Source organism: Schistocerca americana, chromosome 2 (genome assembly GCF_021461395.2).
Source record: "Schistocerca americana isolate TAMUIC-IGC-003095 chromosome 2, iqSchAmer2.1, whole genome shotgun sequence".
NCBI lineage: Eukaryota > Metazoa > Arthropoda > Insecta > Orthoptera > Acrididae > Schistocerca > Schistocerca americana.
In genome coordinates, this window is record NC_060120.1 from 726,290,466 (window position 1) to 726,306,338 (window position 15,873).

The following is a 15,873-nucleotide window of genomic DNA, read 5'->3' on the forward strand; positions in this document are numbered from 1 at the left end:
CTGGAGATGGCTAACGTCCATAGGCGTTGTGTGACTCGCCGTAAAGTCTCGAGGAGGAGGATTCTCATACGGACGGAAGTGTCCCCGATGATAACGGGTCGAGATGACAGGAGACATAGGGGTCGAATCTGCTGGGGCCCCATGCACCAATCTGCCTGTTGCGGCAAGTCCAGCTGATATGATAGGAGACATGGGTGATGTGTAGGCATCCGTTGGAGGAGGAGGCAAGTAGATTTGCTCTGACAGAGGATGGTCATCCGGTTCCTGCATGGGCACGTCTCCTGGTGGCATCTGTTCTTGTGCTGGCATCGCGATGACGGTGAGAGGGCTGCGTTGTGAGTATTGAGAGATGCCAAGATCCCGAGCATCAGGTAGAGCCAAAGGTGGTGTAGCGGCATTCGGAACAGGTGTTGCTGGCACACGAGGCCGAAGCTGGTCCGAATGACACACTGCAACACCCGTGTCCGTCTGGATTTCATACAGGCGTCTGCCACAGTGTCTTAAGATGCGGCCCGGGCTCCATTTTGGCCGCCTGCCATATCCCCGTACCCAGACGAGGTTGTCGGCAGTGAACCGGCCAAGTGAAGGCACCTGCAGCCATGAGGTGGAAGGCCGCAGAAGATGAAGTAGCGTGCGGGGCTGTCGGCCATGTAAGAGCTCTGCCGGGCTGTGGTTGCCCATGGGGGTGAAACGGTAACACGCCAGAAACTGGAGAAGTGCATCATCAGCAGCAGAAGAAGTCAGAAGTTTCCGCATCTGAGCCTTAAATGTGCGGACCAGTCGTTCAGACTCACCATTGGATTGTGGATGGAACAGCGGGGCCGTGACATGCATAATGCCAAGACGAGCACAAAAATCCGCAAATTCGGAAGAGGCAAATTGCGGACCATTATCAGTAACAAGAGTAGAGGGGAGGTCTTCCAAAGAAAAAATGCGGGCGAGAGCACTGGTGGTTGCCACGGTGGTAGGCGACGTGCAACGGACAATGAAAGGAAAGTTAGAGTAGGCGTCAATTACGAGGAGCCAATAAGTACCTAAAAAGGGTACCGCAAAGTCAGCATGAATGCACTCCCAGGGCTTCTCAGGCAAAGGCCACGGTGACAAAGATGACTTCGAGGCAGTGGCCTGTGATGCACAAGGGCCTCAGGCAGTGACCATGTGTGCTATTTCAGAGTCGATGCCAGGCCAGTACACATGACGACAAGCCAGAGATTTTGTGCGAGACACACCCCAGTGCCCTTGGTGAAGGAGGCGCAAGACCGAAGCACTCAAAGACGCAGGTACCACAACACGCGGCGAAGCATTGTCTGTGGAGAGGAGGATAACACCATCCCTAACCGTGAGGCAGTAGCACAAAGCGTAGTAGTTCCGCAACAGATCAGAAGTCTTAGCGGACGGGCGATCTGGCCAACCCTTCTGAATACAGCGTAAAACCCAGGAGAGGGTAGGGTCAGAACCCGTAGCAGCCGCCAGCCTGTCCCCAGTGATGGGGAACCCGTCCACAACCCGCTGCTCGGCAACATCCAGGTGGAAACACAAAAGTTCGGCCCTATCGAATGCTTGATCAGGACCCATGGGAAGGCGAGACAGAGCATCAGCATTCGCATGTTGAGCCATTGGCTGGAAATGAATCTCATAATTGAAACGAGACAAGTAAAGAGCCCAACACTGGGGGCGGTGTGCAGCCTTGTCGGGAAGTGATGTTGATGGATGAAACAAGGAAACAAGTGGTTTGTGATCTGTAACAAGATGAAATTTTGAGCCATAGAGAAAAACACCAAACTTATGAAGAGCATAAATAATGGCCAAAGCTCTTTTTTTATCAATTTGAGAATACTTTTGCTGGGCATCCGTGAGCGTTTTGGAGGCATAAGCAATGGGTTGTTCCGAACCGTCAGAAAAACGGTGCGCAAGGACTGCATCGACCCCGTATTGGGAGGCGTCTGTGGCAAGAACAAGATGTTGGCCAGGTCAATAAGTAGCCAGGCATGGGGCCTGTTTCAGCATAGTCTTCAATTTCAGGAAAGCCACTTTGCATGATGCGGACCAGTAAAAAAGCACGTTTTTATGCAACAGGCGATGCAACGGCTGAGCCACCGAAGCCGCAGACAGTAAAAACTTGTGATAGTATGCTATTTTCCCCAAGAAGGCCTGCAGTTCCTTAACAGATGTAGGGTGAGGAAGGGCATCAATCGCAGCGACAGTTTGCTGAAGCGGACGAATACCATCCTGAGAGAGTTGAAACCCCAAGTACGTGATAGATGCCTGAAAAAATTGTGATTTCTGAAGATTACACTTAAGACCGGCAGTCTGTAAGACATGAAATAGTGTGCGGAGATTTTGAAGATGTTCTTCAGTGGTGGAGCCAGTGACAACAATGTCATCCATGTAATTGATACACCCAGGGACAGGGAGCGTTAATTGTTCCAAGAATTGCTGAAAGAGAGCAGGGGCGCTAGCAACCCCGAATGGCAAGCATTGGTATTAATAGAGGCCGAAAGGCGTGTTAAGGGCCAGAAACTGCCGGGAAGCAGCGTCGAGAGGAAGTTGATGATAAGCTTCTGATAGGTCAATTTTAGAAAAATACTGGCTTCCAGCAAGTTTAGTGAACAGTTCTTCAGGAAGGGGCATAGGGTAAGTGTCGATGAGGCATTGAGCATTTACAGTGGCTTTGAAATCGCCACAGAGACGAATATCACCATTTGGCTTAGCAACGACAACGACAGGAGAGGACCACTCACTGAAAGTGACAGAAAGCAAGACCCCTGAAGTAGTGAGACGATCCAACTCCCATTTTACCCGACCACAAAGGGCCATAGGAATGGGCTGAGCCCGAAAAAACTTAGGTCGAGCAGTGGGTTTGAGCGTGATATGAGCTTCAAATTCGTTTGAACGGCCCAACCCAGGAGAAAAAAAGGGACGAAAATGTCATCGACAAGGAATCCAGTTGAGCATAAGGAATAGCATCAGAGACAATATTGACAGAAACATCTATGGAGAACCCAAAAGTGCGAAAGGCATCGAAACCAAACAGATTTTCTGCATTGCTCTGGTCGACCACAAATATGGGAACAGTGTGAACGATGGATTTGTAAGATACCTCAGCATTAAACTGTCCCAAGAGAGAAATCTTCTGTTTATTGTACGTCCGTAATTGCCGAGTGACAGGTGACAGTAGTGGAGAACCCAACTGAAGATACGTCTGAGAATTAATTATAGTGGCAGCAGAACCGGTATCCACTTGCATGCGAACATCTCGACCAAGGATTTGGACAGTGAGGAATAACTTCCCTGAAAGGGAAGAAGTGCAATTGACAGACAACACAGAATCAGAATCAGTGTCATGTTCATGAACATCATGTATGCGGTTGGATTTGCAAACGGAAGACACATGACCTTTCTTTTTGCAATTGTGACACACAGCCCAACGTTGGGGACAATCCTCGTGTGAATGTTTCGTAAAACACCGCGGACATGAAGGAAGTTGCCAGGGGTTTTGCTGCAGTTTCTTAGCGGGTTGTTTACGGCTAGGCCGAGGCTGTGCGTGGGAGTGCACTGCGGCCACGTCGGCCGGCGGGGACGCGCCGCACGCGTCGTCAACAGCGCACAGAGGTTGTATTTCCCCGACACCACCCCACGCCTCTATTTGCGCCCCAGCGGCGCGAGAAATTTCAAAAGACTGCACAATGGAGAGAACTTCATCTAGAGTCAGATTCGCCAACTGAAGGGCACATTGCCGAACTTCTTTGTCGGGTGCCGACCGGATAATGGCATTCCGTACCATGGAATCGGCATAGGATTCTTTGCGAACATCAGTAACAAATTGACACTTTCGACTGAGGCCATGAAGTTCAGCACCCCAAGTGCAATAGGATTGATGTGGCTGTTTTTGACAACAATAAAAGGCAACACGAGAGGCTACCACATGCGTTTGCTTTTGAAAATAGACAGACAGAAGTGAGCACATTTCAGCAAAGGACAAAGACACAGGATCCTTCAAAGGAGGCAATTGGGACAACAACCGATACATTTGAGGTGAAATCCAGGAAAGGAACAGAGACTTACATGGTTGTTCGTCCGTGACATGAAATGCCAAGAAGTGCTGTCGAAGACGTTTTTCATAATCAGACCAGTCTTCCACCGTCTCGTCGTAAGGAGGAAAAGGAGGTATAGCCAATAACAAGAAACGCCCCACATTTGACGCCGCGGCGAAATTGCGAATCGCTGCTGCTAGAAGCGTTTGCTGTTCAAGGAGATTTTGCAATAGTTGCTCGACAGTAGCCATGGAACCCTGTGGGTCAACGGTGAAAAGGAAAAATCCACTACCTCGTCGCCAATTGTTATAACGTCAAGTTTAACACACATATTTCAGAACGACACAACACATATAAGTCACAGAGTAAGTTGACAAGCAAGACATGTGTACACGTTTGCATTCGAATGAGCACTGAGTCCCAGTCTAGTGGCCGCTGCTCGGCTGGCCGCTTCGGTGGCGCAGCTGCTGCATGGCTGGCAGATAGCGCCGCACGTAGAGGATGCGCGTAATTGCGCAGCGGCGCTTTGAATGATCGGCGAGTCACAACAGTTAATATGAGTATTCACAGAAAGGTCTCAGAATTAGTATCGGTTATTAAGCATTGTTATGCCCAGATAGTATTAGGAACAAAAGTTGGTTGAAATCATAAGTGAATAGCAATGAAATCCTAATTTCAGATTGGAATATTTATCATAAGGATAGGTTGGATAGGTTAGCAACCAATGGTGGTGATGTATATATTGCAATAAGGAATTTGATAATATCTAGGGAGATTATCACAGATCTCGAATATGAATTAACCTGGGCGAAGCCGAACATCAAAAGTCAGTCAAAAATGATAATAGGATTCTTTTTAAAAATCACCTGGGTCAGGAGATGTAATACTAGAGCACTTCAGAGAGAACTTACAGATTATATTTAATAATTTTCCTGATCATTCTGTTGTAATGGGGAGTGACTTCAACTTGCCAGGTATAGTTTGGGTAAGCCATGCTATCAAAATTGGTGCCAGGGACAGGGATTCATGTGAGAGACAGTTACAGGATGAACACATGAAGGTTATGTCTTGGATGTCCTAGCAACAAACAGACCTGAACTTTTTGAATCATTTATCATAGAGAAGATATCAGTGATCATAAGGCTATGATAACAATTATGGCTATGGGTTTTATGAGGAGTGTTGAGAAAGGAAAGAAAATATTTTTGCTTTGCAAGACTGACAGTATACAAATTGCAGAGTATCTGGGTATTCATTATCAAATATTCAGTGACGAGAATGACGATATGGAGCACAAATGGAAAAAATTAAGAAGCACTGTTCAATGTGCCTTACACAAACATGCTCGAGCAAGATCTTAAGGGATGGGAAACACCCACCATGGTTTAATAGCCATGTTAGAAAAGTGCTACATAATCAGAGATAGTTTCATCTCAGATTCAAGAGAGATCAAAACCTAGCTGACAAATAAAAGCTGAACAGAACAAAAATGAGAGAAGCATTCAATGAATTTTAAAGTACAATTCTGTCAAACAATAAAAAGCCTAAGAAATTTAGGTTTTATATAAAATCAGCAAATGGTTTGATATCATCTATTCATTCACTCAGTGAGCATACTGGCATCAAAACAGAAGATAAAAGAGAGAAGGCCAAAATACTGAATTTGGTCTTCCAAAATTGTTTCACAGCAGAAGATTGTGACACAGTCTCTTCTGTCAATCACTGTAGGATCTTTGAAATGGAAAACACTGAGATAACTGATTGTGGGATAGAAAAGCAACTGCAATTGCTTGGTGGTGGAAAGGCATCAGGACCAGATGAGATATCTGTAAAATTCTACAAATATTACACAAAAGAACTTCCATTTCTTCTAGCAGCAGTTTATCACATACTGCTGGAGCAATGAAGGGTACCTAGCAACTGGGAGGAAGTGCATGTCATTTCCATTTTCAAGAAGGGCTTTACGATAGATGTGCACAACCGCAGATCTATATCCTCGATATCAATCTGCTGTAGAATTATGGAACATGTTTTATGCTCAAGAATTATGACATTTATGGAGAATGAAAATCTCCTCTATAGAAATCAACATGGAATTTGCAAACAGAGATCTTGCAAAACTCAGCTTACTGTGTTCTTCCATTAGATCCATAGCGCTGTAGACAATGGTGCTCATGTTGATGTCATATTCCTTGACTTCAGGAAGGCATTTGACACCGTCCCACACTGGTGTTTAGTGAAAACAATATAAACTTATCAAGTATTGGACCATATCTGTGACTGGATTCAAGACTCCCTTATAGATAGAACTCAACATGTCACTCTTAAGGAAACAAAATCAACAGATGTGAAGATAACTGCGGGAGTTCTCCACGTAAGTGTGATAGGACTGTTACTGTTTACAATGTATATAAATGATGTGGCAGAAAGTGTTGGATGCCCTGTTCACAGATGATGCAGTTGTCTATAACAAAAGTAGCAAAGCCAGAAGACCGTATCAATTAGCAAAATGAGCTGCAGAGCATTGACAAATAGTGCAGGTTCTGGCAGTTAACACTGAATATGAATAAATGTAACATACTGTGCATACATAGTAAAAGAACTCCACTATTGTACAACACTATTGACAACAAACTGCTTTAAACAGTAGCCACAATAACATATCTGGGTTTAATTGTCTAGAGTGTCCTTAATTGGAATGACCACATAAAACAAATAGTAGGAAAAGCAGTTGTCAGAATAAGATTAATTAGATTAGATTAGATTTACTTTCATTCCAATTGATCCGTAGTGAGGAGGTCCTCCAGAATGTGGAACATGTCAGAAAAACAACAATACATGACAAATATTTACAACTAAAACAAATAAGCTAATGTCCCATTCCACAGGTCCCAAGTGGAATGATCATCATTTTTAATGAACACTATATGAAAGAGTCATTTTACACATACTAATGCACTGAATTTAAAATAAAAAAGTTTTTTTAAATTTATTTATAAGGTAATAAACATGTAATACAACTACTATAATACTTATTTACAATGAACACATTACTGCACTGAAATGGTGCAGAAGTTAGATTGTACTTACACACACACACACACACACACACACACACACACATATTTACAATGAACACATTACTGCACTGAAATTGTGCAGAAGCTATATTGTACTTATATATGTATACACAAATCAGTTGGTTTTACTAAGAAATTCATCAATGGAGTAGAAGGAGTTGGCCACCAATAAATCCTTTAGGCTTCTCTTAAAGTGAATTTCATTGGTTGTTAAGCTTTTTATGGTTGCTGGCAAGTTACTGAAAATGTGTGTTCCTGAATAATGCACACCTTTTTGTACAAGACTAAGTGACTTTAAATCCTTATGAAGGTTATTCTTATTTCTAGTATTGATTCCATGAATTGAGCTGTTGGTTTGAAAAAGTGATATATTTTTAATGACAAATTTCATTAAGGAATAAATATATTGGGAAGCAGTAGTTAGTATCCCTAGTTCCCTAAACAGGCTTCTGCAGGATGTTCTTGAGTTCACACCACATATAACTCTAACTGCACATTTTTGCACCCAGAAAACTTTAGCTTGGCTTGATGAATTACCCCAAAAAATAATCCCATATGACATTATGGAATGAAAGTAAACATAGTATGCCAGCTTTTTCATTTTTATATCTCCTATGTCTGACAAAATTCACGCAAACAGAGATTTGTTAAGACGCTTCAGCAGTTCTGTGGTGTGCTTCTCCCAGTTGAATTTATTATCAAGCTGTAATCCCAAAAATTTAACACTGTCCACTTCTTCTATCTTCTTGTCATCGTATGTTAGACGTATACTCGTGGAATACCCCTTACAAGTTCTGAACTGCATGCAGTGTGTTTTTTCAAAGTTTAGTGACAAGAAATTGGCTAGGAACCACTGATTAATGTCCACAAATATTTTATTAGTTGATCTTTCTAAGACTACACTGGATTTGCTATTTATTGCAATGTTTGTATCATCATCAAACAAAATGAACTTGGCGTCTGTTAATGTTACTGATGAAAGGTCATTTTTATATACAAGAAAAGGTAAGGGCCCCAAAATGGAACCTTGTGGGACCCCACATGTAATTAGTTCCCAGTTGGATGATGCCTGATAGCTTGATATATGTGTCTTTCCTAATAACACCCTTTGTTTCCTGTCAGAGCTATAAGATTTGAACCATTTTGCAGCATTTCCAGTTACACTATAATATTCTAATTTACTAAAAAGGATATTGTGATTTACACAATCAAATGCCTTTGACAGATCACAAAATATACCAGTTGCCTGCAATTTTTTGTCTAATGAATTAAGCAAATTTTCACTGTAAGTGTAGATAGCCTTCTCAATATCAGAATCTTTTAGAAATCCAAACTGTGACTTTGACAGTATGTTATTTAAGATAAGATGGTTATAAAGCCAACTGTACATTACTTTTTCTAAAATTTTTGAGAATGCTGTCAACGGTGACATTGGACGGAAATTTGATGCTATTTCTTTATCTCCCTTCTTAAACAGTGGCTTAACTTCAGCATATTTCAACCATTCAGGAAATATTCTACTGATAAATGACTGGTTACACAGGTAGCTTAATATGTTACTTAGCTCAGAATCATATTCTTTAATTAACTTTTTTGATATTTCATCATACCCACTAGATGTTTTTGATTTTAAAGATTTTATGATGGACATTACTTCTGTTGGGGTAGCGAGGGTCAAATTCATATTATGGACGTTACATGAAATGTCTGGTCTGAGGTATTCCATAGCAGCATCTACTGAACCTGACAATCCCATCTTTTCCATAACAGTTATAAAATGTTTGTTAAAAAGTTCTGCAACACTATACACATCTGTCACCAACGTATCATTTACTCTTAATGCTATTTGTGCCTCTTCATGTCTGGTTCTACCGGTCTCCTCCTTCACTATATCCCATATTGTCTTTATTTTGTTATCTGATATGATTATCTTTTCCTTGTAATATATTTGCTTCGACATCCATATTACAGTCTTTAATATTTTGCAGTATTTCTTGTAATGTGCTATAGCATCAACATCGGAACTGTTTCGGATTGACAGATACAATTTTCTTTTTGTTTTACAAGATACCCCTATTCCTTGAGTGATCCATGGCTTCTTTGTAGACTTTGCTCTAACCTTGGTAAGTTTTGGGGGAAAACAGTGTTCGAATAAGGTAAGCACTTTATTAGCAAAATTGTTATATTTTTCATTCATGCCATGAACACTGTAAACATCAGTCCAGTGAATGTCTCTGAGGAGTGTCCTAAAATAATCAATTTTTGGCTTATTGATTACCCTCTTGAGCTCAGATTTAACAGATTTTATATCCTGTTCAGTATTAACATTTAACAGAAGGAACTGCATGTCATGGTCTGAAAGGCCATTGCCTATTGGTTTTGTAATATAATTTTGTTCATTGGACTTTTCTATAAAGATATTATCAGTGGCTGTTTGGCAGCAAGTGGCTACCCTAGTGGGGAACTTTACAGTGGGAATTAAGTTGAATGACAGTGTTACTAACTCAAATAAGTTCTTATTGGGAGAGTCTTTAAGGAAATCTACATTGAAATCACCAGCAACCACTATTTCTTTGTTTTTGGCTGTTAAATGGGCCAGTACAGCTTCAAGGTGGTTTACAAACAGATTAAAGTTACCTGCAGGTGCTCGATATACACTTAATATTATGAAGGATTTTTTTGTGGAATTCTACTTCTGTTGCACATGCTTCCATATGCTGTTCTAGGCAAAATTTATGAATATCTATGTTCTTAAATTTATGACAGTTCCTGATGAATGTGGCAACTCCTCCTTTCTCCATTTCTGATCTACAAAAGTGAGATGCTAACCTAAACCCTGTAACACTTAAATACAAAGTATCTTACAGAAATTAAATTCATCCACATAGGAAGGACCTTATAAGGTATTTGTTCGACCAGTTCTTGAGTATTGTTTATCAAAATGGCATCTTTATCAGGTAGGACTGATAGAAGAGACAGAGAAGATCCAATGAAGAGTGGTGGATTTCATCATGGGATCATTTAGTCCATGTGAGAACATTACTGAGATTCTCAACAAACTCCATTTGCAGATGTTACAAGACAGGTGCGGTGCATCACTGAGAGGTTTACAATCGAAATTTCAAGAGAGCACTTTCCAGGAAAAGTCAGACAATGTATTACTTCCTTTCACATATATCTCACGTAATGACCTTGCTGGGAAAATTTGGGAAATTAGAGCCAATACAGAGGCTTAACGACAATCATTCTTCCCGCACACCATTCACAAGCAGAACAAAGTAGGGGGCTCAATTAGTGGTACAAGAAATGCCCTCCATCACACACCATTAGTGTGCTTCAGGACTATGATGTAGATTTATGGTGATGATGATGATGATATTGGAAATTAGAGCCAATACAGAGGCTTAACGACAATCATTCTTCCCGCACACCATTCACAAGCAGAACAAAGTAGGGGGCTCAATTAGTGGTACAAGAAATGCCCTCCATCACACACCATTAGTGTGCTTCAGGACTATGATGTAGATTTATGGTGATGATGATGATGATATTTGGTCTGTGAGGTGCTCAACTGAGTGGTTATCAGTGTCGGTACCAATTCCCAATATTTACGCAGTCCATTTCATCACTTTCATGAATGATGATGAAATAATGAGGACAACACAAACACCCAGTCCCCAGGTGCAGAAAATCTCTGACCCAGCCAGGAATCAAACCCAGGACTCCTTGATCCAGAGGCAGCAATGCTAGCTACTAGACCATGAGCTGCAGATGATGCAGTTGTAGATGAATTAGTTAAGTTGGGTTGGGTTTGGTTGTTTGGGGGAGGAGACCAGACAGCAAGGTCATCGGTCTCATCGGATTAGGGAAGGACTGGGAAGGAAGTCGGCCATGCCTTTTCAATTGAACCATCCTGGCATTTGCCTGGAGCAATTTAGGGAAATCAGAAAACCTAAATCAGGATGGCCAGACATGGGATTGAACTGTTGTCCTCCTGAATGCGAGTCCAGTGTGCTAGCCACTGCGCCACCTCGCTCAGTAATTAGTTATGTAATAACCATAATGTTTGAATGAAATAAGAACTTTTATAATAAAATTTACCTTATCATTTCATTATGCAGCTGCACTTGCAGTACTATGTAAGTAATGTATCATAATTTCTTTCTTTTTCTTCTTTTCTCACTCTCTCTCCATCATGTTCATGCACACAAAGACACACACTATATATATACATATATATATAAAAAACAAAGATGATGTGACTTACCAAATGAAAGTGCTGGCAGGTCGACAGACACACAAACATACACACAAAATTCAAGCTTTCGCAACAAACTGTTGCCTCATCAGGAAAGAGGGAAGGAGAGGGAAAGACAAAAGGAAATGGGTTTTAAGGGAGAGGGTAAGGAGTCATTCCAATCCCGGGAGCGGAAAGACTTACCCTAGGGGGAAAAAAGGACGGGTATACACTCGCGCACACACACACACATATCCATCCACACATATTATATATGAGGAGGTGGAAGACACATTATATAGAGGAGGGGAAAGAGAGAGGAAGGAATTGGGTGCAGGTGAAAGAGAGAGAGAGAGAGAGAGAGAGAGAGAGAGAGGCTGCCTATGCTGTTAATGTGAGCATGAAGCAGCACCACAGCATGAACAAATCTCTAAATTGTTCCTTTTACTGCACAAAGCTATAGGAATATAATTTTTTAAATATTTTATTGTGCCAAACAAATTTGCCAAGGCAATTCTCTCCTTTTTTAGGACATCAATCCTGCACTCAAGCTACAATCGTGAATGGTTCTAAGGTTATCACCTGAATTACATTCACCATGTGTTCTTCAAATATGAATCCTATATGTACATGTGTGAGATTTCTTAGGAGAACTACTACAGACAGACCAGTGCCTTGAGTTACTATTCCAGAGCCATTCTGTATGGATGGTAAAAAAATTCCTCAGGAACCTGAAAACTAATGTTATTAAATGAATGCCACACAAGTGAAAACCAGTGTTTACTATTAATTGTGACAGAATACACCATTAAGGAATGAAATGGTGATTTCCTTGCCCCACTTTGAGCATCTAAAATGATGCAGAAATTGCCAATGTATCTCAATTTTCATTAATTAGATAGTATCTATCTTGATATAACATATAGTACCTGAACATATTTTCCACAATGTTCAGTATTAGAATGGATTAAAAGCTGCATAAATTATGGAGTTTTGCTTAATAATTCAAGAGTTTTGACAAACGCACAAGCACACATAATCTTCAGAGTGCATTACAGTATAGTTTAGCCAAATACAACTCACTTCTTTGCCATGCTCTGATACTGGAAAGTCTAAAATAATTGGGTGTGTGTGAAGATGTTGAAAAGTTCAGAAACATTTAAATGTTATAGTGCATCATTTTTTAGGAATGCATCTGAAATATTTTAAATTTATGTTCTCTTGTTTCAGTTGACAACCTTTCAAACATTCTCAATGCGAGCAGCTAGCAAGTTTTTGATTCGCTTTACGCATTATGGAATACACTCACATGCATAAAGAACAACACTGTTGGTATGAAAAGAGCATCAATCACACAATAAACTTGATCTATCTAAGGATAAAACAAATCAAGTGCAGAATCAGTGAACTCACAGTGCTTACAAAGGGTGTTATTGATATTATGGATGGCATGAAGACCTAGAATATTTCCTTTGTGAGTACAGATGTGAAATGAGGGTTTTCATTATTTGTCAAGCTGACAACGCCCATCTCAGTTGAGCAGACTGTCTGCTAACTGTATTTCCACAGCTTCCTTGACCATTGAATCTCAGTAGGGTGGGGTTGTGGCCAGTCTCTTAACTTTCTCATAATCCATGGAATGACCATTAGAAACACAATGTTCAGGCACTGCTGATTTATTAGGCTTAAGAAGGAAGGTGTATTACTGGTGTTCAATGCAATATTATTTTATAGTGCATATTGTCTGTCCCATATACCTTTTACCACATTTACAAAGAATTTCATACACACCAATCTTTCATAAAAAGCAGACGATCCTTCACTGATCACAAAAGGACTGCTGTCTTGACTGATGGAAGGAAGATCATATCCACCTTATGCTTCTTCAAAATTTGCAAGAATAATGAAAGAGCATAAAGTCAATACAGTTATCAAGGAAGGTGGGGAAATACAATGGGCAGACGACCTGCTCTACCAAGACAATAGTTTCCAGTTGAACAAACTATGGAAATCCCTTATTTCACATCTGTGATTTCAAGGGAAATATTCTAAGTCTTCATGCCATCCATAATTATCAGCAAAATACTTTGTAAGCACTATGGATTTTCAGATTCTGCACTTGCTTTATATTACTCTTAGATGCATCAAGTTTAATCTATGACCAACATTCTTGTCATACCAACAGTGTTATCTCTAGTGCATTCACATTTGCTTCACAGTGTGTAGAGTGAATTAAAAACTGCAAGTGGTTCACCGTGAGAATAGCTGAAAGGTTGTCAACCAACATATTCAAACATGAATTTAAAATATCCCAGAAGCATGCCCAAAAAATGATAGAATATTCAATCCACCAATAAAACTTCAAGAAACCCATTTTTAATACTGTTTGTGTATTTGCCAATCGCTCAATAGCTCCTATACATAGTGTGGTTACCTTTATTCTTTCCATTATTTGATTCTTTGTCATGTTACAATTTACTCAGTATGGAATGTGGATGACTGAATGTATGCATGCATAAAACAGTGAGGTTAATGAATATACAATAAAGGGATACCAAAGTGTATGAAAAAGTGAACAAATAGATATAAATAATGAGAAAATATCATGTTTATCTTTTCTGATCATCATATTAAACAATTAAAAAGCCACAGAATTTACAAAAAAAAGTATCTAACGAAGTAATTTCCCAAGGTCTATTTGGTTTTAATGAGAATAGTTTCTCTATTCCCATAGATACTCTTCATTCTAGTTCACCATATTATAATGTCATTAAATTGCCCAATTAGCATTAATTAATCATTTTTAAATTTATTTTACACAGTTAAGAATTAATTCAAGGGCTACAGTTTAACTATCTCCTGTCATCCCCAACAACTTTTTGGAGACAAATCCTCCAGATCATAATCATCACTTCATACCCATTTGCAGTAAAATCTCTTTTCTATCAATTTTTGAACTGACTTCCAGGATTACGATGAGACTTATAAGTACTTTGCAACATATACATATACATCTAAATATCAATTACATTAAGAAATGGCAAGTTGCCGGTCTTCTTCATATGGGGTAGAAAAATAGCTTAAAAAATTCTTAACTGTATCTGTATTGGGCTTACCAAATATTCTAATGTTTTCTCAATGTCAAGAATAGATTTCACGCCACTGCATACAATGGCCACTGGACTACGACCAATTTCTATGAGGTCAGCACTCACGTCCATTGTTTCCTCACCACCTCTGTGAACTCCACCAATGCCACCTGAAATATATTGGACAAAATTCATTACTCCTGACAAAGTGTGATTAAATATGATTCTACAGTAAAGAAATTTTAGAACCAGAAATCAGAGGTTCAATAAGGAACTAAATATTTGGTACTTGAGAGGAATATTAAAAAGCTGGAAGGGGAAGTAATTCATTTATTTCAAATAAAACAGGTCATTTTAACAACATATATTGTTTGTGACCCCATAATTCCTATATTTCAGAAAATAAAAAAGTGTTTTCTGTGTTTTATAAACCTTGCTTCTTTTTGTCATTTCTTGAGATTGATGCTTGATTCAGAATAAGACTGCTATGTTTTGATAATGCTAATATCTATCTGTTGCATTTTTTCTTCTCATGGGACAAGTAACCATGAGTTTAGACTTTCATGAAACTATAAGCACTGTTCAAAAGTCTACATAATACAACAATATCAAAATTGCATAAGAGAGCTACATTTGGACACATTTTACTATTTTCATACTTGGTAAAAGGTACTTTACAATGTTAAGCTGATTAGAGTGGTATACTGTTAAGACATTTGATTTACGTCCACAAGAAGTGGAGTTCTAATCCCCACCTGCCTATCCAGTTTTATGTAGATTATTTCAAGAGAAAACCTGTATGGCTCCTTTAAAATAGCCAGGAGTAATTTTTTGCCACATTTATGTGCAATCTTAGTGTGTGCTCTAATGATGTCACTACATAGCATAAAAAATCTTTAAAGAATATAGCAATTACACTCACAGCCACATACAGACAACGAAGGCTGTGCACATTACATTTGAGCTTTCTGTGTGGAACATCAGAATGAGTAATAATGCACATATGATTGATATATGAGGTGCTACCCTAAGGTTCCCAAAATTTGTATCACCCATGCTTACAAACTGTAGTAAACCAAATACAACAAGGAGCAGTGTAATACATGTTCTGTGTGTCAATATACCCTCATAGGATAACACTGAGTATGCCTAGTGGCTTCAACCTAACTAACTAACTAAGTGGACATGTTTACTGTTGGCAGGCAGTTTTCCAATGCTTGTGCTTATGGTTGTGCAATGACTGACCTGACAGAACAGCATTGCTGTATCAAATTCTGTTTTAAACTTGTAAAACAGCCACAGAAATGCACAAAATATTAGTGCAAGAATTTGGTAATGATGTTTTGGGCCAGACACAAACATATGGCTTGGATGAAAGCTTCACAAATGGCTGGACATCTGTTGGTGATAAACATTAAGGACGACCATCTCCG

General features: G+C 39.8%; 1 protein-coding gene across 1 annotated transcript in view; it reads right to left on the minus strand.

The window, feature by feature from the left end:
- The window catches only part of LOC124595669 (pseudouridine-5'-phosphate glycosidase-like), a 129,045-nt gene that overhangs the window by 43,238 nt on the left and 69,934 nt on the right, over positions 1 to 15,873 (minus strand). Inside the window, exon 5 of the mRNA XM_047134515.1 lies at positions 14,468 to 14,610. Within this exon, the coding sequence (XP_046990471.1) occupies positions 14,468 to 14,610 (143 nt within the window). The remainder of the gene's footprint in view (positions 1 to 14,467; positions 14,611 to 15,873) is intronic.